The sequence below is a fragment of the Eurytemora carolleeae genome, unplaced genomic scaffold, assembly GCF_000591075.1.
Source record: "Eurytemora carolleeae unplaced genomic scaffold, Eaff_2.0 scaffold203, whole genome shotgun sequence".
In the NCBI taxonomy this organism is placed as follows: domain Eukaryota; kingdom Metazoa; phylum Arthropoda; class Copepoda; order Calanoida; family Temoridae; genus Eurytemora; species Eurytemora carolleeae.
In genome coordinates, this window is record NW_019396139.1 from 68360 (window position 1) to 93279 (window position 24920).

At 32.8% G+C, this 24920-nt stretch overlaps 4 protein-coding genes across 7 annotated transcripts in view; 2 read left to right on the top strand and 2 right to left on the bottom strand.

The window, feature by feature from the left end:
• LOC111696118 (histone deacetylase complex subunit SAP130-A) overlaps nt 1-3316 on the bottom strand; it is a 17915-nt gene extending 14599 nt beyond the window's left edge. The window contains exons 1-4 of the mRNA XM_023465663.1: nt 3258-3316; nt 2527-2594; nt 1121-1217; nt 60-153 (exon numbers count right to left, since the gene is read on the bottom strand). Coding sequence (XP_023321431.1) covers nt 60-153; nt 1121-1217; nt 2527-2594; nt 3258-3308 — 310 coding nt within the window. The 5' untranslated portion in view covers nt 3309-3316. The remainder of the gene's footprint in view (nt 1-59; nt 154-1120; nt 1218-2526; nt 2595-3257) is intronic.
• A 3009-nt stretch (nt 3317-6325) lies between these two features.
• On the top strand, nt 6326-15349 carry LOC111696114 (coiled-coil domain-containing protein 47). Its single transcript, XM_023465656.1, has 14 exons — nt 6326-6432; nt 7155-7196; nt 7318-7414; nt 9170-9280; nt 9606-9658; nt 10098-10149; nt 10556-10649; nt 10726-10804; nt 11140-11232; nt 11609-11728; nt 12596-12682; nt 13047-13150; nt 13643-13751; nt 14335-15349. Exons 2-14 carry the CDS (start codon nt 7170-7172, stop codon nt 14431-14433), a joined length of 1125 nt encoding a protein of 374 aa, XP_023321424.1. The 5' UTR covers nt 6326-6432; nt 7155-7169; the 3' UTR covers nt 14434-15349.
• LOC111696115 (5-demethoxyubiquinone hydroxylase, mitochondrial) lies at nt 15280-19565 on the top strand. Its single transcript, XM_023465657.1, has 5 exons — nt 15280-15500; nt 16359-16435; nt 17568-17702; nt 18010-18170; nt 18990-19565. Exons 1-5 carry the CDS (start codon nt 15358-15360, stop codon nt 19104-19106), a joined length of 633 nt encoding a protein of 210 aa, XP_023321425.1. The 5' UTR covers nt 15280-15357; the 3' UTR covers nt 19107-19565.
• A 1677-nt stretch (nt 19566-21242) lies between these two features.
• LOC111696116 (uncharacterized) lies at nt 21243-23399 on the bottom strand. Of its 4 annotated transcripts, XM_023465660.1 has the most exons (5): nt 23309-23399; nt 22598-22674; nt 22188-22256; nt 22126-22157; nt 21243-21549 (listed from the first exon to the last, which is right to left on the bottom strand). In XM_023465660.1, exons 2-5 carry the CDS (start codon nt 22668-22670, stop codon nt 21355-21357), a joined length of 369 nt encoding a protein of 122 aa, XP_023321428.1. In that variant the 5' UTR covers nt 22671-22674; nt 23309-23399; the 3' UTR covers nt 21243-21354. The 4 variants fall into 4 exon arrangements, with proteins under 4 accessions (XP_023321428.1, XP_023321429.1, XP_023321427.1 ...); XM_023465661.1 differs by having other exon boundaries at nt 22126-22217; nt 23309-23398; XM_023465659.1 differs by having other exon boundaries at nt 22126-22241; nt 23309-23397.
• Between the last annotated feature and the right edge of the window lie 1521 nt (nt 23400-24920).

Consider the following 24920-nt stretch of genomic DNA (forward strand, 5'->3'; position numbering starts at 1 on the left):
AAGGGTTTCCCCAACATTTAGCTTTTGACATCTTAAAATCTCCGTGTGGTCATTTCTACCTGAACTCGGGAGCATGGTTATATTGGATACAGATGAGAGACTTGGTTTAGAAACAGATCCGAGAACTCGTCCTGGTGCAGGGACTACAGTTACCTTAATATAGACACCAGGGATAGATATATCTCAACTATCTTCGCCAAAACAACAACTAAAAATACATTACCCCTCCGATGGTATGTACGATTCAGGACGGTACCCTTTAAACCTTCATCTTAAAAAAAAATGAGGAAGCTATTTTCGTCTGTGTGCTAAATTTTGTTTATTCTGCTGCGTAAAATCCAAGAAAACTATACATAATCAGTTTTAACTTTTAGCATAGAAAAATGTGAATATTCTCATCATTTTAGTTCGGTCGAAGATAAAAAGGGAACCGTAGTGAATCGGTCATGCCCTTTCTCATAACGAAGGGTCCCATATAATAACGTTAACAATCCCTTTCGCATAATTTGTGATGAAGAAAAGATAAATGCTTTTATTCAATTTGTAGTGATTATTTTTCCTCGATTCTCTCAAATGTTTCTATGACCCGAAAAAAAAAACGTTTTTCGTAATCATTCTTTAACTTATCATGTATAATTATGAAGTTCTTTCAGCTATATATGCCACTTTTACTAATCAATCCATGATGACAAGCAACAAATTTATGTTAATTGCTGATATTGGCATGAAAAGGGCATTTAGTCAGGAGTTGGAAATTTTAAGTAGTTAGTTATTAATATGGAATGGGGAGGGGGGGGGGGCTATATTACGCTTTCATTCTCACCCCCCCCCCCATTCTCACAATAATTAACACACCATCCCTCCCTCAATTTCTCAATCCATATGTTGGCTTACAAAGGTTGAGAACATGTGGACTGAGAAATTGGGAGATTCCGTATAAATAACCCTAATCCCTTTTTATATATATATAATAGATCTCAATGACTGATATTTTGCTGCAGCCTGCTTAATTTCTCAATCACAACACTTAAAGCAGTAAGTTATCTATGGAATCCATAGTATGGATGTATAAACTGCCCCAAAAAAGTCCCTTTCGCTTGATGAATATGGACCTACGTACCAATGGAGGATGTGAAATGCTGCGTTGCTGAACTGACGAGGAACCAATGGAACCAATTGGAACTCTTTGTATGGAAGTTCCACCAACATTTGGGATCCTGAGATGAAAAAAAAAATAATTATGGTAAAGTTTTTGCAAATCTTTCCAGTGGCAAAAAATACTACGTGGTGTCCCACATCATCGCTTATAGCTCTAAATTGTGATTATAGGGACTAATCAGAATGAATCGTTTAAAAAAATGTATAAGACTAATATAAAATAATTCGAATATTGAGTGCGGATTTTGGCGTTATAGCTTGGAGATATCCAACATGATATGGGATGCTCTGTAGGTTTAGGTAAATATGATATGGTATGCTCTGTAGGTTTAGGTAAATATGATATGGGATGCTCTGTAGGTTTAGGTAAATATGGTTTCACTTCAACAATAAAAATATAATTATCTTTACATGTTCAATTACGGTGCTGTAATCGAAAAATTTTGGACTTTAAGATATAAAAACTAGCGCTATAATTAACATATACTTCTTTCACAATCATGGACATTTGACAATGTTTTGTACGCAGAATAGCCTCAGATTAAAATCATGTTAAAAAAGCATATTATAGATACAGATGAGATACAGAGTTTGGAATTTATAAACAAGATTGTAGTTAAACTAGCCGCCGCCGAGTTTAACTTGATATACATAGATCCACATTGCTGTAAAAAGTTGCATAAATTTTCAGCACTGGGTCGACTTTAAAGCATCACAAAAATGTGGCCTTTTATTTTACCGTACGAACTCGCTCATACTTTTTTGTAGCCCTAGATATGTACAGTTTAGAATGTGTAAAAAATTTGTTTCATAGCTTATTTTTTTTAAGTTTTGAACAAATTCTCATCTATTTTAGCGTGAGAGATTGCAACCTTTGGATCACTGTGTTACCAGTGTAGGAGAAGTCGTATAACTAAATTAAAAAAAAAATGACTTCCAAGACGGGGAATTGAAACTTAGTTTAGGGTTCAGTCTTATTTATTTCAAGAAATCTCCAAGCTCTCGGTCTTATCTTACTTTCCATGGACAAAATGTTCTCGTGTTATTTAAATCGTATCTTCTTAACTCACTATTCTTTAAAACAACGATAATAATAATTTAAATCTGATAATTTTATTCTATATAATAAAACAAGACATTCGTAAATATGTTCCCTATAGCCGGGCGAACGGCTGGACCGAATGGGCTTAAATTTTGGAGGAAACCCATGGATACCCTGGGGGTAACAAAGGCTTAAGAAATTCTAAAGTTTAAATTTTTCAAAAATCGCTTTTTTAAATCGAATTTTATTTTTATTCTACGGGCAACGTCGAGCCCTTCAGCTAGTAATTTATAATATTCAAAAATAACGACATAAAATAAAATTACCTAATCTGCGATGGCAGCACTTGGCCACTTTTTAGTTCAATAGGAGCAGAACTGATACTCACACAAACCTGCATAAATTGTAAATAATAAGAGCAAGTTTGAATAAGTTTTGTGCAGAAAGNATAAGGGAGCTTTTTGGTACCCTAAAAGGTCAATAACAACTTACCAGGTCCCCCTAAGTAGCATTTTAAAGAGAGAAAACAATACATTACCATTGAGCAAAAATTTGCTAGTTTGCTTAGTTCCTGTGTGAACCAAGTAGTAGATAAAATATAGATTTCCTCTTTTTACTCCTTTTCCTTATTCCTTCCCTTTTCATTAAGGAGAAAAAATCATATTTACCCTTAAAAGGGTTTCCCTGGTTTTCTTTCACCCTTTTTTCCTTCCTTCCCCCCACGCCCCATCCCCCTCAAACGCCCTTAAACAGCTCATATTATTTGATGTGTGGCTACTTTTTGCTTCAACCTCCATAATAATGCTACAAAATAGTTCTGTAAAAATTAATATTTATGAAACAAACAATTACAGCTACTTTTCGACTTAAATTATAAAATGTATGGCTTTATGAAACGCGCCAACATTTGACTTATCGTCTAAAGAATGAAATGGCAGATAGTATCTAAAAAAAATGAATTAGGAATTTAAAAATGTTTAAAAGACTTCAGCATCTTAAAACGAAAATAGTATAAAAGCTTTAAAAATGCTACATTGTTAAATTTAAATTAACATACCCCCGAGGAGAGCTGTAGTGGGGGAGGCTGAGGTCCCTCCTTCCCGCTCATTTTTATAAATTCCTGAAAATAATTTATTTTAAACATTTAAAAATACACAGAAAGGGTCTGTCCTAGAGAGCAATTTTTGGACCCCCCCCCCTACCTATTAATTTTGAACCTGACCTAGAGTTCAACTATTTGCAACAAAAATATTTATTTTTCATTTTATCAGGGCCGGGTTAGGTTAGGTTAAGTCAATTTATGGGCCGAGTACAGTCCTTCATTTTCAACATTAAGTTAAGACACTTCCTGTCAGACCCATGTACAAAATTGATAGGAGGGGGGGGGGGTCCAAAAATCGTATACTAGGAAATTACCAAGAACGATTTTTGGACACCCACCTGACTCCCCCCATTCTATCAATTTCGTATATGCATCTCATATGTTACACAATGATTAACTTGGTCATGTGGCCGCAGCACCCGGCCCCCTAGCCTGTCCTAGCCGCGGCGCTCGGCCCCCTAGCCTGTCCTGGCCGCAGCGCTCATCCCCTTGTCCTTCCTTACTGCAGCGCTCGGCCACTAGCCTGTCCTAACCTAACTTAACTCTGAAATAATACAAACTAAATAAATTGAACTGATTTTGTTCATTTGAACTATGTTTTTGTTCATTTAAACAATTTTTTTGTTCGTGTGAGCTATTTTTTGGTTCATATGAACTATTTTTATTTTCATTTGAACTATTTCTTAGTGTTTAAATATAATCAATTTAATTGTATGACCTAACATCATGAATTATAACAAAATTAAATATAAAGAAAAGTTCAATTGAACTAAAGGATATGACGTCATGTCAGAAGTTCAAATGAACAATAATTCAAACAGGAGTAGACCAAACAGGTATCCACACAACGAATTTAAGTTTTAAGTTTTAAGTGTAAACCATAGTGTAAACATAAAACAACAATTGTAATCATCTGTTTGAATATTTGCGCATGCGCAAAGAATTTGAAACAACAAGTCTGATTTCTCAAAATAATCGGTCGTCATCTGCAATATATTTTGTCCACAAAAATAAACGAATAGTAATGAATAAAAATCAGATATTAAGAATTTTCTTTGTTTTTATTAATTTTCACAACGTCAAAAGTGAATGCTTAGAAAAGTTCAGACTAGGACAAGGTCGTTTTTAATCGATGAAGCCATACCAAATAATTCCAACAGTACAACTTCACCCCTCCCTCCCCTCCAAATTTCCCCTCCACCGCCCAGCTTAGCTTACATAATGCTGACTGTAGCCGGTCTTAAAGGGAAGGCGAAGGGAGGGATGGGGAAGGGAGAGAGGTCGAAGACTAATGTCAATTTAAAGCTACGACACGTTACAATACTCCCAGTTAACACTATTTATTCAAGATAATATATTGAAATATTCTAAGTATCGAGCTCAAGTATATTATGAGCTTTTTACATTTTCTGTTTAAATTTACACTTCACCTCAGTAAATTTTACAGTCATAAAGTGCTCTTTAGGTGATATTCCTATTTGTAGATTGTACGATATGTCTTAAATTTATTAAATTTAAGGCCGATTTAACTGACGTTAAATTGCATGCACAAAAGTCATCTGTTAAATAACCGGGGGTAATTTCCTAGTATACGATTTTTGGACCCCCCCCCACAGGTCTTTCAAGAAATAGAAATCTGTTTTAGCACATAGATAACATCATTTAGAGATTTGTGGGCGCAGCGTTGGCCCCTAGCCAGTCCTAGCTGTCGAACTTGGCCCATAGTCCGCGGCGCTCGGCCCTTAATTATCCTATAGATTCAGTGCTCGTCCCAGAAATTGTCATAACCTAACCCTCAAATAATAACAATAATTCATAAATTTTTTGTTCTGTTAAAATACTTTGTTAATTAGTTAACAATATTTTGAAAAGGACTATGTTAGTCTAGATGAACATTAGTCCAAACGAACGTTGGTCCTATCGATTAACAGTACTTCTGAAATGATTCCGATTGCACATTACACTGCTCATATTTTTCAGGATTAAGCATGCGAGGGTTTTTTGTTTACACGGTTACTTTCATCTTTACTTTTCTTCTTCTGCATACTCTTGGAGCCTTGGCAGCAGCTAAACAGGTATTTTACATACTCTATCATTCGTCCCTGCCCTCAATCATTCGTTCACGCCCTTAATTTTTCGTCCTCGGCTTTAATTATTCGTCCCTGTCCTTAATTATTCGTACCACAATTATTTACCCCCCCCCCCTTACTCATTTATTTGTCCTTGTCTCTTCCCTTAATCCTTCAGGCTTCGTCCTACCCTTAATTATTCGTTCCCGCCTTCAATCATTCGTCTCTGCCCACAATTATTCGCTCTTCCTTATTCAGTCATTTGTCCCTGCCCTTAAAAATCCGGTCCTTGACCTCAATCGTTCGTACCCGCTCTCATAATATTATTACGTTTTAATTATTATATTTGTAGAGCAATGAGTTTGCCGAGATAGAAGAAAATGAGTTCGCCGAGTTCGATTTCGAAGACGAAACTGACGAATTCACAAGGGTAATAAACCTATTAGATACAAAGTTTAACTTGTATCCAATAGAAAATATATAAGAGAAATCAAAACCTGTTTTAATCTTCACCACAGTATATAAGTTGATTGTTTGTCCAAAACCCTGTCAGCTAAAGAGAAATAAATAAACTCAGATAGAAAAAGTTTTATATATTTTAGACTTAAGTTTCGACACGGGTATATATAATCATACTATAGAATTACCCCACTCCCCCTCTAGATGCTGTGTTGGCTAAATGCAAGCTTGAACTTTTTGACCCTAAAATTCATTTATTTAATCCAATTTACATAAAATTTAAATATATCAACATCGTGGGGGAGTATTATTGTGTAGAGGCTAAACCTTGAACCTTGTATTGTTGTGTAGAGGCTAAACCTTTAACCTCGTATTATTGTGTAGAGGCTAAACTTTGAACCTTGTGTTATTGTGTAGAGACTAAACCTTGAACCTCGTACTGTTGTGTAGATGCTAAACCTTGAACCTCGTATTGTTGTGTGGAGGCTAAACCTTGAACCTCGTATTGTTGTGTAGAGGCTGTTGTGGAGGATGAGGTTGGGGGAGATTTCTCCCATTTGATTGATGACGAAGAGTTTATCAATTTTCCAGAGAAATCAGAGGTGTGGTATTTTCCCCATTTGAGCGAATAAAACCCATCTTGTGAAGAAATTATTCAAGGGGGGGGGGTGATTTTTTTTAAAGGATATATATGTCCCTTAGTCCATGTATATTGATCTAGATCCAGGCCAAATATTCCTGACCTAGGTATAAACCAGTGCTTAGGATCCGGATACGTTTGATCCGCAAGATTTTGGCTTCCTGGATCCGGATCCAGATTCAAGGGGCAATATTTCAACCATAAACTGCCGAACAATATTTGTTACTCTCATTCCAAATCTTAACTATAAAAAAGAGAGATTATATAAATTTCCTGATTTCTGAATGGTTTATAAGTTCTAGCTTAAAAATTCAAAATCAACGAAAAAAAATAAGATAAAAAACTTGAAAATTCTGCTTTGTTGAAAAATTCAGTAATTTTGAAGAAATAACCTGGATCCAGACCAATTTTGTCTAGTGCGGATCCTATTCGGATCCGCATCAAAATTAAATGGATCCTAAGCACTGTATAAAGTCTTGATCCTGATCTGGTCCCTAGGCCACTTTGATCCTTGAGCTTGACATCTGATCCGGATCAAGATATTATCATGCCATAAAAATATATACCATTTTATTTTGGTTTAATATTCTATTCTAAGATGCGAGATTTAATTTTATTATTATTTATAATGAGAAGTATGTTCTCTCAGACGAGTTAATTATAACATGTAATTTGATTATTTAGGATTCAGACGAGTTCATGAATGAGAAGAAACCTAATGTAAAGGTAAAACAAAGTTTAGAAAAAAAATACAATTAAGTATTTCATCAAAATTCAAGCATATAAAATATTATAATTTATAAATTACATAATTAAAACAATTTTAGCATATGATTTTTATTTGCAGAGTGGTAAAGGGGTTCCCCCTCTACAGTATGCGAATATTCCCTTGCATCTTCGGTCTAACTGGGGGAACTACTATCTGGAGATATTGATGATCACGGGTAACACGTTTAAATAATAACTTAGTTTTTAAGTAAAATTTTCAATTAAATGAGCCATTTATAAAAAAGCCAAAAAAATATTTGTAATTTCTGAGAATTGAATTCGATAAATGATTCTCCTAATTACTAAACCCTATTTGTTTTAATTTTAGTTGTGAACTCAAAACTATAACGGGGCTGGCTATTTAAGTTTAAGTAACCCTCTTTTTGAAGAGGAAAATACTCAATTCTAATAGTATCCTTAAAATCCTGTCCGATCAATAATGTGGAAGATATCGTCGTTTTTCTAGCTTTAAGTTTTAGATTCGCGCGGTCTTAAGTGTTCAGTGTTCACGTGTTAAAATAATCAATTTTCAAGAGATAAAACAAATCTTATCTGAAATTTTTTATATATAATAAAAAATAAGACATTCGTATATATGTTCCTTATAGCCGGCCAAACGGCTGGACCGAATGGGTTGATTTTTTTCAAGGGAACCCGTGGGGACCCTGGGGGGTTACATAGGCTAAAAAATTCTAAAATTTGTATTTTTCAAAAATACATATCATTCACTCTTGATAAGACAAAGTTTTTAATGGTACCTATATTTACCAGAGTCCAAAACTAAAGAACGAAAAGTTTTGACTTAAATTTTAATTTCATGGTTAAATGCCACTTCTGACTTAATTTAAACCTGAACTTTAACCGTGAGGTTAAATATTCAACCCTGTGGTTAAATATTTAACTCGCCGAAATCGACGAGTTAAAATTAAAATCTTGAAATCCTGCATTTTCCCTATTTGTCTATTATTCAATCATCATTCAGCTGAGAAAGTGGCATTCAACTTTACGATATATTTAAAAGTGAAAACCTTGTTAAAGAAATTTCACGTTTTAGGTTAATTAATTTTTGCATGTAAACCCAAAATTCGGTTTTAACTCGAAATATGTTTTGTTTTCGGTTACGTGAAAACAGCTGATTAGCGATGGTTACATATTATTCTCCGTAAATCCTTTTCTCTGATTGGTTCAGATTTTCCCGGGAATTTAAAATTTTAAATTGAGAAAGTTTAGTATTTAAGTAGCTATTCATTATTTTACAGAACTTTTAACCTCGAACTTAAAATTTGCGCATTCTTTAGTTTTAGACTCAGGTATGTTCTTCCAATAACTTGAAACGATGCCAAAAGAAATTTCGGAAATATAAAGAAAATTGTTCCGATCAGTACCGTTTTTTGATTTTGTTAATCCCTAACCCCTATTATTTTATTATTTGTCGCGAGCATTACGTTAGGTTACATCTCTCTTAATATCTGAAAATGGAATGGAGTGTTCTAGAATACGATGAGAATTATAAAGTAGCAATACACCTTGTTTTTAAATGAGATGATGACAATTTTGTCAAATGACGTTCATAAGTAATAAGAAGGTTAAAGATCATACCTTGAAAGTAAATGAATAGGATAGTAAAAGATCATACCTTGAAAGTAAATTAATATGATAGTAAAAGATCATACCTTGAAAGTAAATCAATGGGATAGTAAAAGATCATACCCTTAAAAGTAAATGAATAGGATAGTAAAAGATCATACCCTTGAAAGTAAATTATTATGGATGGTAAAAGATCATAAATTAAAAGTAAACTAATATGATTGTAAAAAGATCATACTTTTAACTAATATGTACAGGTTATCATCAATATTCAATGTCAAGCTTTAAAACGTTGACTGAAAAAATGATAATTGATAATTCTAGTTATGAAATTATTTTGTCAGGTATTATTGTCTACTTCCTCAATTTTTTCTCGGGAAAAAGTAAAAACCAGAAGATTGCCAGTCAATGGTTTAATGTTCACAGAGAAATACTGGAATCTCAGTTCGCTCTAGGTAATACACAATACAAGTACTGTCGATGTATCAAAAACAATTTTAGCATTTTTTCTTAAATTTCGTCACATTCTGAATGAAGAGTTTTTGAAAGAAATAAAACATACAGATTAAAAACTAGTCAGAATTTCTTATTAAAAAAAAATAAAGAACATGGGATTAAAATATTTTCAAAGCTTTTTGGGATTTTTCCTCTTCTTTAAATAATTTTTCCAACATTTTTTATTCAACGCATCATAAAATCGATATTTTTTCTGATTTTTCGTTTTTTGGGGATACATTATTAAGCAAATATCTCTTCTTTAAACAAATAAATTTGTTTTAGTTGGAGATGATGGAGCCAAGAATATTGAAGACATTCAAGAACCAATTACAAAGGTACTGTCAAAGCCAGCGCTTAAGATCCGGATCTACGGGGAAAAAACTAGCGAAAATGAAAAAAAGTCATGTTTGAAACCATGTTTTTGGATATATAAAAGAAATAACCAAATCTAAAATAAATATTTATAATCTGTATCTGGATCAGGTTTTTACACGGATCCTATCCGGCTTCAAACAGCAAAGTATCAGCCAAAATATGACTTGAAATAATCCTTTTTTCCTCCATACAAAATCAATATGAATTTCCCTTATTGTATCAAAAATAAGGATTATAATGTCGAGTAAGCAAGAACAAATTGCAAAATAAGTGAGAAAATTGTAAAACTAAGACTAGAAGAACAATGAACATATTTTGTCTTTTTTTGTAAAACATTTTTTTTTTTTTTTTCAAGCCTCCTTAATATTTGATATTTTGTTTGCAATTTTTTTCTTCTAGGAATCAGAAAACATTTTCACTTTCTGGTGTTCTGGTAGAATATGCTGTGAAGGCAAGTAAAACAGCATTTTTGGTTTTAACTCTAAAAAAACGAATCGCCAAGTTGTTTTTAAGTCGCTTTTTTATTTATAATTTTCCATCTTATTTACATTATAATTTAGTTTTACGGTCATTTGATTTATACCGCCATTTTTTTGTCATTTTTATTTATACCGCCATTTTTTTGTCATTTTTATTTATACCGCCACTTTGAATTATATCTCCGTTTTTATTTATATCATTTTTACCGCTATTTTGATTTTTACCGCCAATTCAATTAATATTACCAATTTGATTTATACCGCCATTTTGACTTTTTTTTCATTTTGATTTAAACCGCCCTTTTGATACCGCTATTTGATTTATACCATCATTTTGAATTTTTCCGCCATTTTGAAATGGTTTTCTTTACTGTCAAGGCATGTTGGTGGAACTGAAGCTTCTAAAACGTCAAGACCTTGTCGGAGTAATTGCAAATGCTTTAAAGCCGGCACACGATCAGTTACATATAAGGTGACCCACCATCCAATCATCAATTTTTACAGAATGAAATTTTTTCACCGAGATAGTTATTTATTTAAATTACTAGAGTTGATATGGGTCAGGAGGATATGGACAACTTTATCTTCGCAATCGCCTCCAAAAAATCTTCCCTCCGATTGAGCAAGGAAAACAATCAATCAGTTTAACTTTTAATCAAAGTGTTATTTTATCTTTTATCAAAAAATATAATATTATTGAAAAAACTATCAAAATTGTTTCACAAAAGCTTGCGTTTTCCCCTTATAAATATTAGGGGGGAGCTATATTTTAAGATGTAATGCATCTTTGTCGTTTTGAAACATTTTTTATTAGCCGAAGGGGTACAGCACATTAGCTAAATTTAGGATTTGGAAAATTTGAAAGCCTTGTAGATAATAAATAAAACTTCTGTAAACATTAACAAATAAGAAGTCTGAAGGTTCTAGTTGAATTCTTGGATGACGCATTGTTTGTCGACTAGGATATGTACGACATAAACACGTACTGTCCTGAGAGGCGAGGAGCAGATAAATACGGAGTAGCGGAGGCAGGATCTTACTTTGTCATGTCAGAGGTACTAATTCAATATTTGATTTTTAAGAAAACAATAATTCACCCTTACTGATTCCTCTTTTTTTTAAATAGAAAAAAAAATTTATTTTTATTTGTGATTTGTTTGTAAAGTGACACGTATATTAATGCGGGAGAGAAATATTTATTATTGACGTACTTGCACTATGTACATTGTACATTGTACAATGTACATTGTACACGACAGAAGTTAAGAGATAACAGAAAGAAGATTGACGATATATCAGAAGCTTATGAATTGGAAAACCTACGTCACATTCTGAGTTTTTGAGATATAAAGCTGAAAGTGTTTATAGTTTAAAAAGTAACGTCATAACATCTAAGATATTTCTGACATTGTTTAGTAGTTAAATTTTAAGGTTGCAGAGGTAGCTTCAGCCATGTTGGACTCTAAACTAGTTTCAGTTTTCAAAAAATATCCAGACATCATCGATACTATTCATTTCTCAGATCAGTACACAGGACCTAAGCCTACTGAGGTTAGTGCACAGTACACATAACCTAGACCTAAAGAAACAACTACACAGTACATAGAACCGGAACCTACAGAAGTTAGGATATAGTATACAATACACATACAGTACACATACAGTACACATACAGTACATAGGACCAAAAAATACAGTGTTTAGTACAGTTGCACATTACACAGCACCTTACCCCCTTCCCTTCCTAATTTTTCCCCAGAAATTATGTATGCTTAAGGAAAATAAATATTTTTGGGGAAAATAAATTAATTTAGGGTTAAAGTATTAAAAAAGAATTTTTCATTTTTCCCCATATCATCAAATCATCCCCCCCCCCCCTCTAAAACCTACAGAAGTTGAATTTTTGTTAACATTTTACTTAAATCTTAAATATTCAGTAGAACATTGATTGTTTACATTATATCTAAATCTTAAATATTCAGTAGCACATTGATTGTTTACATTATACCTAAATCTTAAATATTCAGTAGCGCATTTATTGTTCACATTCTACTGAAATCTTAAATATTCTGTAGCACATTAATTGTTTACATTATACCTAAATTTTAAATATTCAGTAGCACAATTATTGTTCACATTCTAATTAAATCTTAAATATTCTGAAGCACATTTATTGTTTACATTATACCTAAATCTTAAATCTTTAGTAGCACATTTATTGTTTACATTATACCTAAATCTTAAATATTCAGTTGAACATTGATTGTTTACAGTATACCTAAATCTTAAATATTTAGTAGTACACAGCCCTCTGTACTCTGCATTCTGCAAACAGTTCTACTTTCAGAAAATACAATTAACTTTAAAATTTACGAATTTTCCCTCCCTTCTCACCAATTACTATGTTTACTAAATTAGGACCAGCAGCCTATGGAATTACCTCAAGGAAAGAAAGTTCTGATATTTGTTTTCAACCTGACTAATATTACTCAGACTGGAATAGAGGTAAGCCCTAAGTTTTTAAATTCCCCCCCCCCCCTTCTTATTTTATTTTGCACAATAAAGATCCAACATTATGTAGAAATAGGACAAACTAGAATCAAATATTTAAACTTTACTCGATGTTTCACGTAATTCACGTAATTCATTTTTATTCGGGGGAGTTATCCGAGTTAGAAAGGTATTCATGGATTTTAGACCTGCTATCTGGTTATGCCTTGCCTTATTTATTGATAAATTATTAAAGTTCAGTTTTAGAAACAGATCAGTTACAAATTACAAAAATCTTACTTTTTTCAATTAAAAGAATGAATGGCAACGGAAATCATTCCACCGTTCTGGTTCTTGCTGAAGTACAATTTTTGTTCAGGACACTCTGCCCCTGCTGCAGTTGGTATTCTACTGCATTGACAAGGTCAAAAAGTACAAATTGTCCAGGGAAGCTAAGGTCAAGGCAGACAAGAATAGATCAAAGTAAGTTTTTTATCTGGTTTGCGAAAATATACAATACATATTAAATAAATATAATGATCGCTGAATTAATCATTGTTAAAAATTACAAATATATTACTAATACTTTGAATTTCAATCTTTAATTTGATAAGATTAGAAATTCTATGCCTACACATTTTCGAAGTAAATATTTTTTACCATAATTTGATTGAATGTTAACTGGTAATGATTTGATACAAACTTGATATTGAAAAGCTTATTCAAATTGGAATTTAAATATGATTGGTTTATGTATGATGAATCGATTGATTTACAAATGATTGACTGATTCACTATTGATGGTCTGGTTACAATTGACTGATGGACTATTTGATTGATTGATTGATTGATTTATTGGTGGATTGACTGATATTTTAATTGATAAATTGATTGATGGATGGATTTATGGATTTATTGATCGGTCGATTTATTGATTGGTGGAGGGTTTGATTTATTGATTGATTGACTAATCAGGGTTGCTGAGAACCACTGGCGCTCGATCCATGCCGCTAAGGCGGAGAAAGCTGCTGAGGAGAGAGAGAGGAAGAGAAGAGAGGTCAAGGAGAGGATAAAAGAGATCGAGGTAAACTTAAAGCTTCTGCGGAGTAAGGGAGGGGGGGTTAAAATGTATGTTTTTTTGTAGCCATTACCTTTTGATTAATATCATCTACGTAAAATAATCTTTCCACATAAAAGATTCAAAACTTAAACCGCACTGAGCTACCTTACTAAAAACTATTTTCGAAAAGTGAAGGGGTAATTATTTTTTTGATAAACTTAAATTGAATCATTATATTAGTTGGCATTTTTTAGTAATTAAAACTGAGTTTTAGTACATTTTAGACTAAACGCATCTTAATATTTGTTTTCGTTATAAAAATCATGGTTAGTTAATGATTAATGATCTTTCTATAGAAATGTTAATTGTCTTGAGGCTAAGACTATTGATTGGTCTAGCGCTTAGCAACGTCGATTAAACTCAAAAACTACAATGTGAACTTTAAACTGAAGGTTTTTAATTTGGTCACGGGGCTAAACGGGAAATCTACAATTTTATGTAAATATCCAAATATATCTGTTGTGGGACATAGTAAAATAAGAGAAATCTGAGCTTGTTATGAATCTTGTTCAAAATATTAAAGTTTTGACCTCTGACTATTTACAAGGACCCTGAGAAGCAACGTAAGATGGAAGAGAGAGAGAACAGGAAGGACAAGAAGAAGAATCAACCCAAGATGAAGCAGCTCAAGGTTAAGGCCATGTAAGGTCTTTGTCAAGACTAAGCAAGAACAGTGTCTAGATTACTTCATAAAGTAATGGTTTTAATGCTTTGTGGGATCAATGTTTAAGAGCTATGTCTTGTATTATCAGGATCAATTATGTTTTAAGTATTTATGATTACTAAGCGTGTCAAGAATCATCGTAAAATTATATTATTCTTGTTCGTATATAATTCATATACAGTGAGAACCAGCAAACTTCGAAATAGAAAAACGACTTTTAACTCGAATTATGATTTCAAATTGTCCCATGGATATTGTATGAGATACAACAATGCAGTGTCATAGAACATTTCACTTTATAATTGATGTTTAAGCTACTAGTAAAAGTATCAAATACCTTTAACTATTCTTTTAATGTCGTCTTCCTATTTTATATGTTTTGGTTCTCTCTGTTTTATGTTCAATACAGTAAGATACTGTCAAAAGACTAAGATCCTGGACAAATCTGTAAAAAATATAGAAGACTAAGATCCTGGACAAATCTGTAAAAAATATAGAAGACTAAGATCAAATTCGTTGGACAAAACTATGTATGATTCCGGGGTCAAGACTATATATATACATCCATATTAATCAAGATTGTCTAAATTCGTGGTCAATAATATAAAGCTTAGTTAAGACATTAACCCTAAACCTTATAATTTCATCTGACGGTAAAATAATTTTTCTTATTTGTTCTGTTTTGTCTCGTCTTGTATCTCAACTTAGGTAACTCAATCCCGTTTGGCTCAAGTTTCATTGTATACTCGAAATTCGGGCATTTTTCAGAGTTGACAAATTTTGTGATTTTTGTTAGTTATATTTCTCCTTGAAAAATATACGTTGTTTCTTATTATAATTTATTGTTAAAAGTTATTAATGAAATAAGAAAAATTTAAATAGTATTGTTCGTTTCAGATCAATTAAATGATGTACTCATTGAGTACTTTGGGACGTAGGTCTAGTGGTTTAGTACGGCTGCCTCTTGAGGTTTTGTGGACTAGAGCTAGATATATTTCATCTTCTGAAAGAGCAGCACTTGATCGAGCCAAGATTGATTCTATGATAAGGCAAGGCGACCTCTTAATTTTTACTGACCAATTTAAGTTCCTAGTTCAAGGTTCAATATTATGACCGAATTCGATTTTGCTGCCTAGCATACTATTTTTCAAAGAATTTTTACACTAATGCTTCTTTCATCCAGTAAATGTGCTGTTGTCGCCATAAAAAAGATTATTAAGATTATATGATAAATGTCATGAATGATGACCGCCTGTAAAAATCTTAGCCAGCCACATTCGTCCATAATTAGCAAAAAAGGGTTTCGATTGCTCCCCACCNTGGAAGTACTGTGATAACCAGTAAACTCCTGGAAGTACTGTGATAACCAGTAAACTCCTGGAAGTACTGTGATAACCAGTAAACTCCTGGAAGTACTGTGATAACCAGTAAACTCCTGGAAGTACTGTGATAACCAGTAAACTCCTGGAAGTACTGTGATAACCAGTAAACTCCTGGAAGTACTGTGATAACCAGTGAACTCCTGCCATATTTCGAATGTGTTTTTTTGGCGATTAGGTTTGCGCAATTTTAACTTTTGACTCAAAGATTTCTTTTGAAACAAATTGTTAAAGACAAATTTTAGGAAGTTGTTACCAAGGCATCATGTGACCTTAAGGCAAAATGCTAAAGAGAGCAGTAAAGGCTTATGTATAAACAAATTTGAAAGATTTGGCTTAAAAAAATGTTCAATTTTATTATTTTAAAAACGGACCAATTTAAACAGATAAATCAGTGAACATTTGAAATTTTTGTTTGTATGAAAAATGGCGATTTGAACAGGAACAGATTTTAGACAAAATTGTTCCTTAAACCTAGTCTTCAAAATAAAATTGTAAATGGTTTGATTTATGAAAAACAAATTTTAGGGTTGATCATGCCGGGGAATATGGCGCGGACCGGATATATGCCGGACAACTAGCTGTTCTCGGCCATACAGATATAGGTAGGAAGGAGTAAACAATATTTAAACAGGGGTTTATATTTTTATCAAAATCATATAGAAAATGACGCCCCTTCACATTGTAGTTCCAATAAGACTTAAACTTGACTACATAATGAGTGGTTATAATGTTTGTTTTTTTAGTAAAAATAATCACTATTTTTAATTGATAAAATGTTTTAAAAGTTTTCCGTGTAATCCACATTATTCTAAATTTTTTAACAAATTGGGTACTGTTATTTTCATATTTTTTACATATTACAATGTTTAAGCGACTAGTAATTGATACATGTTTATAATGCTGATAATCATTTATTCCAATATTCTTCTTTTCTGTCTACCCTTGTTCACTTTATTTAACTCTGTCTTATTATCTGCATCCCCCCCCCCCCCCGAAAGGGTAATATGCAATTCAGAACGCAATTTCTATGTCTTTATTTTTGTTACGTACACTCTGGATATAAATTAGTAGAATTTTTAATCTTTCTTAAATTCTGAATCTCCTTTATTATTCGTGTATCCTGCAGTAATTTTGAAAAAAAAGTTCAAGAGATCTCCATAGCCTAATAATGCAGTTAGCTAGGTTCAAGGTGATCTAGAAGCCCCCCCCCCCCTAGGACAAGTACTTCCTCTCCCAAGTCAAAATGCTGATCCCTCTCAGAAAGTTTTGATTAAGATTCCACAGTATAGGGGTTTCTGAGTTCCACTATATCTGCTCGTGAAGTAGGAGAAGTTTCTAAGTTTAGGAAGTTTTTTGAGGTTTATCGAGAGATCTTCTTAAAGAAAATCTCTGTTTTCCCCTGATTTTATACATCTTTCTTATGCAGAATTAGGATAAATATCCATTATTACCCAGTAAATCTGCACCGCAAATATAGCTGGGGATTGATGTATAATTTGTTTGATTATTACCCTCCTGTTTATGTATGGTCTGACTAAGCATTCCAGGCTTTCAGGATACAGCTTTCTTAGCGCCCAGTCTTAAATAACAAGGAAAGCTCGGGAGAGAGGTCTCACACAGACCATGGTCCAGGATCAACTGACATTATTCTAAATATTAATCTAGTCACCCGCCCATCCCCAAGTCTTTTTTCCATAACAAATTTAAATTTTTTAAAAAAATTTCTGCATGCAGGACCGAAAATCAGCGAGATGTGGGAGCAGGAGAAGGAACACTTGGCAACCTTTAACCGTTATATTCCAGAGTACAGGGTCCGTCCAACTGCTCTTCTACCTCTCTGGCATGTTGCTGGATATGCATTGGGGGCAGGTAAACACAAGGGAATAGGCAGTAGGCACTGATAACTATCTTAATACCAACAAATTTAAAAAATGAATGCTTCATATAAATAATTCAAGTTTCTATTAATGCTAAATGTGGGGGGGGGGCGGAGAGAGAGAAAGAGATAACATGATAATTTAAACTTTTGTTGCTCTCCAAGACATGTTAAAATTTCACAATAATAAACGAATGACGGCGGTTCAATGAATTTTTAATCAATATTGAATTATTTGAAGAAAAATATCATTTCTAAAAACTCCTGGACTTGTAAAGTATTTAATCTTTGAGTATTTAGGAACTGCTCTGCTGGGTAAGGAAGCAGCTATGGCGTGCACAGTAGCTGTAGAAGCATCAATCACTGCGCACTACAACGAGCAGCTGCGGGAGCTGCATAAAGATGGAGATAAATACGAACAGCTCATTAAAACTATTTCAAAGTTTCGGGACGATGAACAGGAATAATTCAGACAAAATTATTTTATTCTCAAATTTTTTTATCGTGCATTTACTTTAGACGATTTTGCATGGTTAATCTCATAAGATTTACTTTCAAATGAATCTCTTTATGTTCTATAACCACTGCTCAACAGTGAGTTATTTGTTCCGAAAAAAAACATGTTAAATTCTGTTAATTTCCTCCATTATCTCTGAAGCGTAAATCAGCAAGTCACTTATGCAGAGAACCCCATCATTTCCCATCAAGCTTTGTAAACACAACATGCCAGTCTATTAAAGAGTGACACTTGAAATTGTGATACCTTTTAAATGGACTGTCACTGAAAATTCAAGTTACCTTAAATTTTAAAGAGGGGCATACCCAATAAACAACTATACAATTTAAACCTTTATCTGATCAATTTGCGGTTTTAAAAACAAAGAAAACCCATAAAGTTTGGCGACAGAAATTTTCTAAACCTAAAAATATATTAATTTGCTGGATCCGGGTCCATTTGTTTACAGGAGGGATCCAGGATCCAATTCCATTTGTTTACAGGAGGATTCAGGATCCTGTCCATCTGATTACAGGAGGAATTCAGGGTGGGATTAAGGATCCGGATTCATTTGTTAGCGGTTGGAATCCAGGATACTTGTTTACATCCATATCAAATGTCTTAACACTTGACCAGTATCCCATCTTTTCTAAAGCAGTCAAAAACAAATCAGACAAAGGTTAAAATGGTACCTTTGTTAATCGCTTGAAATTACGTCTTCAGTCGCTTTAAGTTTTTTATTTTAATTGATTTCTAAGAATCTCTCAACTGAATTATTAATCAGGAGCACCATGATACAGGACTAGAGCACGGTGCAGAACAGGCTCCGGCATACGCGCTCTTGTCTGCCGCAATTACAGTCGGTTGCAAGGGCGCAATATGGCTCTCAGAGAGAGTTTAGTTTTAATAGTCAGATACAGATATATTTCTCATAGGATAACTCGGAACAGAATCGGAAAGCTTCCGATCCTGGTGTTAACCAAAATATTGTCTATTGCTGAACAGTGGCAAACAAATTTAAGTGACGTCATAAGATTTTGAAGATTGCTATACTATTTAATTGATACTTTGGCTACAGGTTAAAACCCCCCCCCCCCTCCCTTAGTAAAATCTATTATTACCCTATCTCCCCCTCCCTGAACTGGCTAAATTGCATATACCATTCTTGGCAATAAAGGGATGGGAAGAAATATTCTACTGTTATTAGGGGGGTAATTTGCACTATTTTTTGCAACACCCCACAACTAAAATCCTGTAACCGCCCTTGATAGTAATAATATACAAACATGTTAGTATCTGTATTAACAATGTGATACTCTAGAATAATATATTAAATGTTATTAAATTTGTTTTTTAATTACTACTCAGTACTCATGTGTGTTATGTTATTGTGATTCAATTCTTATGTTGGTTAACCTTAATGAATTGGTAGTGTTTATATATAAGTTTATGAAACATATTGAACTAACATTTATTTCAGTTAATTAAGAAAACCAGTGAATCTACAGCTTGTGAAGCTCTACCATAAAGAAACTCAAGGTATTTCTTGTTTTGTTTTCTGTGCTTTTCCCAAATGCTCATTTTTTGTTGATCACGTAGTAGTTTTTTTTTTTTGGTAACTAAAATCATAAAAAAAAGAAAAACATTTTTACAATCTTTACCTCTTTGTGTAGCTTCCTCGAATATATTATTCCAATTAAGGCCAACCTTATACAATAGAATAAAGAAACGACAGGAAGAAAGGGTCCAGTTTTCAGGGTGGATCAATATTTGAAACCAGCTAACCGCCCACCAGAAGTTGATAGTAAATATATTGAAAAGGCTTTATGTCAAATTTTTGCCTTCCAAGTTGAAAATAGTCTTCCTGTAGGCCAAACAAAAAACTTGATATAAAATGAACACATAGGCCCAGAAAAAACATTTTTTTAAATATTTTCTGTTTTACTTCTGTCCCTGGACATATCATTTAACAACCCTGGCTGTAGGACAGCTTAAAGAAATAATGGGTTACCCACAAAGAATGAGACTTCAGAGAGGATTGTACGGAATGTATACTATGGGTGTGAAATTTTTCTGAAACAATTTTACAGAAGCAAAAAAGTATTCTACTAGGCATGATTATAAAATATATTTTTCACAAAAATCAAAAATGTGCCCCTCGAATAGGTGTTAATATTTAAAAAGTCGCGAGTTTAAGTAAAAATGAAAATTTTTAAATACTTAATGAATTGGGTACCATTGGAACCGAATTGAATTTCTGAATTCAAATCAATTTACAGAATCGAAATATATTAAAATTTGACTGAGTATGTCAAAAAAGACATTTTTTAAGTACTAAAAATGAAATTTATTCAAGAAAAAATCTTTTTTTGACCATAACATGCCCAATTTTCAATATTTTTCCATTCTGTAAATTGTTTAGATCTCCGTTTTTCAAGCTGGTTCAATGGGTACCCATATTATTAAGATTGTAAAATTTTTCATTTTCGCTAACACTAGTAATTTTTTAACATCAAACCCCATTTGAGGGGTCCATTTTTTAATTTTGTGAAAAATGTATTTTATAACATGCCTTAGAATTCCAAGTGGAATACTATTTTGATTCTGTAAAATGATTTTAGAAAAGTCTCACTAAATTTCCCACACCTTTATGTATTTCAAATAACAAACAGTAGGTTGTCTTAATTAATGAAACGGATTCGGAACAGATGAGCTTGTCTGCGAGTAAATAGTACCATATTTTGTCACAAAAGCAACTTTATCGTGAAAACGAAATGCAAAATTTATATTTGTTGGATCTTCAACATTTTGCATGTATGAATCCAATGGATGAAATATCAACCAAAACTAGAGTGGAACAGAGGAACATAAACAAGATCAAACAATATGAAGCAGATAAAGTTACTTTTTGTTTTAAACTCGTTCTTCTCATACCAATATTTCATGAAAATTTATTTACTTTCCATGTTTTTGTTTTTGTCCGCCATTTTTATTCCCTCATTTCTCCCTGTTATCTTTTTTCATACTTCCTAACTAATTCCATCCTCAGTTTACTATATTTTGGTGTTGTAATAAATCCGAGTTTTCATTAAATCCATGTAATATTAAGTTTATCATATTAAAAACTCATTAACGTAATTTTTACCACATCATTTTTCATCATCTTCATTATCAGCTGTATCTTCCTCCTCAGTATCTTCAAAATCTTCTGAATCTTCCTCTTCTGATACAGTTTCTTCTGGTTCTTCTTCTTCATAGCTTTCTGTTTCTGAACTACTTTCTTCTGATGTAAGCAGGGCTTTCCACGCCTTTTCCATGAAATCCAGGTCATTATTTGCCATATACTAAGAATATCATGAAGTCGTTGTTGTGTTATATATCAATACATTAAAGACAAATTTCAATTTTGGACTTCAAACAGTATATAAACACATAAACATGGAAACAAAGAGAAGCTATCAATTAAACGTTTCTATTTATAAATATGATTATAGCTTGTCAGAGATTAAAACTTTAAAAAAAAGTTGCCTTAATTGTATTGATACAACATGTACTGAATGCACTCAGTTGTACTGTTAGTCTGAACTAGCCAGTGTAAAGCTGAACCCAGCACGTTTTATGCAACAAATGTAACCTGGCATAATCACAGTGAGCAGAATATGCACCAGAAACTATGAATAGGCTTTTAGGGCGCATTGCGCCATCTTTCATGTTAATAAGTTTAGCTTTAAACTGTAGCTCTGAAAATTTTAAAATTTCTATTTTCCAGTTTTTTTTCTCCAATTTTGATGTTCCAAACCTTTTCTGGGGTTACGTGAGGTCCCACACAAAATTTAGGGCCTGATCGGGTCAGCCGTTTTGACGTTTCTCGGTTACAAACAAACAGACGAACAAAGTAAAATGTTAATCTTAGTTTTTACCTGTATCATATCTTGCAAAGAATAATCCTTTCCTTTAGTTTCCTTAGTTCTAATCAGCGTTCCTGCAGTTTCCTTAGTTCCATTCATCGTTCCTGCATTTTCCTTAGTTCCATTTACTGTTTTTTCTTTCTCTTGAAATATATTGTATAATGTTGTCTAGACACTAGACATCAAGTACAAAATCTTTAAAATTTGAATAGTCGATCCCAGGATTGCCAGAGGTCCAAAACAGTCCCGGGACTTTGGGACTGTTCAAAAGTCCCGGAGTCCTCAAACTATGGGGTTTATTTTTACTGAAAATATGTTTTTTTTTAATAAAAGTTTAAAAATGTGACACTGGTTTTTGGGAAGGTCCTAAAAACCCGGGACAGTTCCAGGATCGCTTGGTCTTTGGCAGAAGCCCAGAACATGATTTATGGGTTTGACATGTTCTGCATGGCTCTTCTGGATTGCACAGATATTCCAAAATGACCTGATGTACTAATAAGGTATTTAGAAGAAGCCACCAATTCAATCACCATTAGTAGTAAAAGGGCTTTTTCCATTTCACTAAAGATGAGATAAAGGTTATCATTAAAAAAGCTCAGTCTTTACAATATAAATATAACTCAAAAAATCAAAATACCACTTTTCAAATTTGTCAAAAAGCTCGTGATCAGCTGACTGTTTTCCACCCCCCCCCCCCCATGATTTTGCCCTTAGATTTGAGTCTAACTTAGTCTAACTTTTCAAGTCTTGCTCATTAAAAAAATAGACCTCTAACTTAAATGGTTCGGGTGCAAGGGAGGAATTTTAAAAAGTTAAAAAAGTATTTAGGGAAATGAGTCAAAATAGTTATTTTTACTTTTGACAAATATTAAGATGTGGCACATGTTATTATATCCATTTTTCAGGAACTTTTCAAACATATAAATGTTAGCCCTGTGGCTTAAATAATAAAAAACCATTTCTGAATTTTTTAAAACACCGACCCGCCGTTTGACCGTCCTCCGCCCTACCCTATGCATCGACAACAATTTGAAAAAGTTGTTAACAAATATGAAGTTGAAAAATTTAAGAAGTTTTAGTGTTCTGATGTATGCTGTTCTTAAATTATTTAGAACCCCCCATCTCGAGAAGGGTAATATCTAAGAATCCTGTCAATATAGTAGAAGATTTATAAAAAAAAAAATATCTGGCTCACCTCTCTTAGATTCTGTGTAAAATGATATCAGGTTCATATTTTTTTTACAGAACTTGAATTCGTTTCACTGATTTAGCCTGAACTGAAATATTTCTATTCAATAATTGAAATAATGAAGGATGCAATTATGTTGAAATATTTATCTTCAGATTGAATTGAATTTCTGCAAAATGATCATTACTGAAAGTTAACAAAATTTAAATTGTGCAAATCCACTAAATAATAAAAATAATCCGCCAGATTATTTTTTCATCCGTAATCCGTTTACAGATTGACCCTTTTTTAATGATACAGTGTGCTAACAAAATTCTATTTTAATGTTACAGTATACTATCAAAATTCTAAATTGATGATACAGTGTGCTATCAAAATTCTTTATCAATTAGTATGCTATCAAAATTCGTTTTCATTTTGCTCTTGATCAAAATTCTAAATTGAGGATAGTGCGACATCAAAATTCGTAATATATGATGAAGTGTACGATCAAAATTCTTAATCAATGATACAATGTACTATCAAAATCTTTTAAATGATAAAGTCTAAATTAATGATATCACATGCTATCAAACTTCATAATCAATGATTTAGCGTTCTATTCAAATTCAAAATTATGGAAACAGTGTGTCCTACTGAAAATGACAATTTAAATATGACTGAGTCTGGCCAAGGTCTGTTCACTGTTACAATAAGTGCAAATTCAATATCAGCATGTTTGACTAAAAATCAAGCCTTTTAAGGAGTTTAAGTTATCCTAAAGTTTACTAATACTCGACCCAGGTTCTTCTAATGTTGAAAATAAGAACGTTATTAAAATTACATTGACACGCTGAAAAGAACAAGAAAAAGGGAATACACTTGCATCTTTCCATCAAGAAAATGTTTGACTAGGAGTCCCTGGATCCGATTGATTAAGTCCTTGATTAAGTCTTCTTTAAAACAAGACATATTCGTATATATATATATATATGTTGCCTACAGCCGGCCAAACGGCTGGACTGATTGGGCTGAAATATTTTGTGGGCACTCAGGAGTGGCTGGGGAGTGTTATAGGCTATAAAAATTTCAAAATGTTTTTTAAAATTTTTTTAACGGGCTATGCTGGGCCCTTCAGCTAGTATTCATATTATAAGAATACAGTCTGATACTGGTAGAATAAATCGGAGAATGACATTCACAGCTAGCCATAGCCTTTCTGTGCAAATAGTATATCGCTATCTGAAGTTTGGTGGAGTTGGACTTTCTTGTCAGCTAAACACACCCTTTATAGAATACATCACTAGCCATTTTTTAAATAAGCTTTTGTTTTAGAAATACCAATAAAAATACTCCCCTCTTAAGTGAAGGGTCCTTTTAAACAAAACCCGAAGAGTCAATTCTTTAAAAAATCTTTTTATCTGCGGTAATTTTAAAAGCACTAAAAAAGGATTAAGACTTTTTGGAAATTGGGTATTTTCTTATCATCATTTTGAACGCTTTACTTGTATTGTGAAATTAAAAAATAAATATCGCAAAATTTTTCAAAGAATAAAAGACGACTTTTAAATAGTCTTTCTATTGTCCTGGTTTGTAAGACACACTTTAGCAGATTTAACTGAATTGGGAGACGGGGTTG

What these genes read in the sequence shown, in the direction of transcription:
- LOC111696114 (XM_023465656.1), top strand. Translation starts at nt 7,170, where the DNA reads ATGAATGAGAAGAAACCTAATGTAAAG. An exon ending in TGGTAGAATATGCTGTGAAG is followed by an intron (nt 10,150 to 10,555) that starts GCAAGTAAAACA and finishes TTTACTGTCAAG; the next exon opens with GCATGTTGGTGGAACTGAAG. An exon ending in GCAGACAAGAATAGATCAAA is followed by an intron (nt 13,151 to 13,642) that starts GTAAGTTTTTTA and finishes TTGACTAATCAG; the next exon opens with GGTTGCTGAGAACCACTGGC.
- LOC111696115 (XM_023465657.1), top strand. Translation starts at nt 15,358, where the DNA reads ATGATGTACTCATTGAGTACTTTGGGACGTAGGTCTAGTGGTTTAGTA. An exon ending in AAGATTGATTCTATGATAAG is followed by an intron (nt 15,501 to 16,358) that starts GCAAGGCGACCT and finishes AACAAATTTTAG; the next exon opens with GGTTGATCATGCCGGGGAAT. An exon ending in TCTCGGCCATACAGATATAG is followed by an intron (nt 16,436 to 17,567) that starts GTAGGAAGGAGT and finishes TTCTGCATGCAG; the next exon opens with GACCGAAAATCAGCGAGATG.
- LOC111696116 (XM_023465658.1), bottom strand. Translation starts at nt 22,670, where the DNA reads ATGGAAAAAGCCCTTTTACTACTAATGGTGATTGAATTGGTGGCTTCT. An exon ending in ATACCTTATTAGTACATCAG is followed by an intron (nt 22,257 to 22,597) that starts GTCATTTTGGAA and finishes ATATATTTCAAG; the next exon opens with AGAAAGAAAAAACAGTAAAT. An exon ending in CTTTGCAAGATATGATACAG is followed by an intron (nt 21,550 to 22,125) that starts GTAAAAACTAAG and finishes TGATATTCTTAG; the next exon opens with TATATGGCAAATAATGACCT.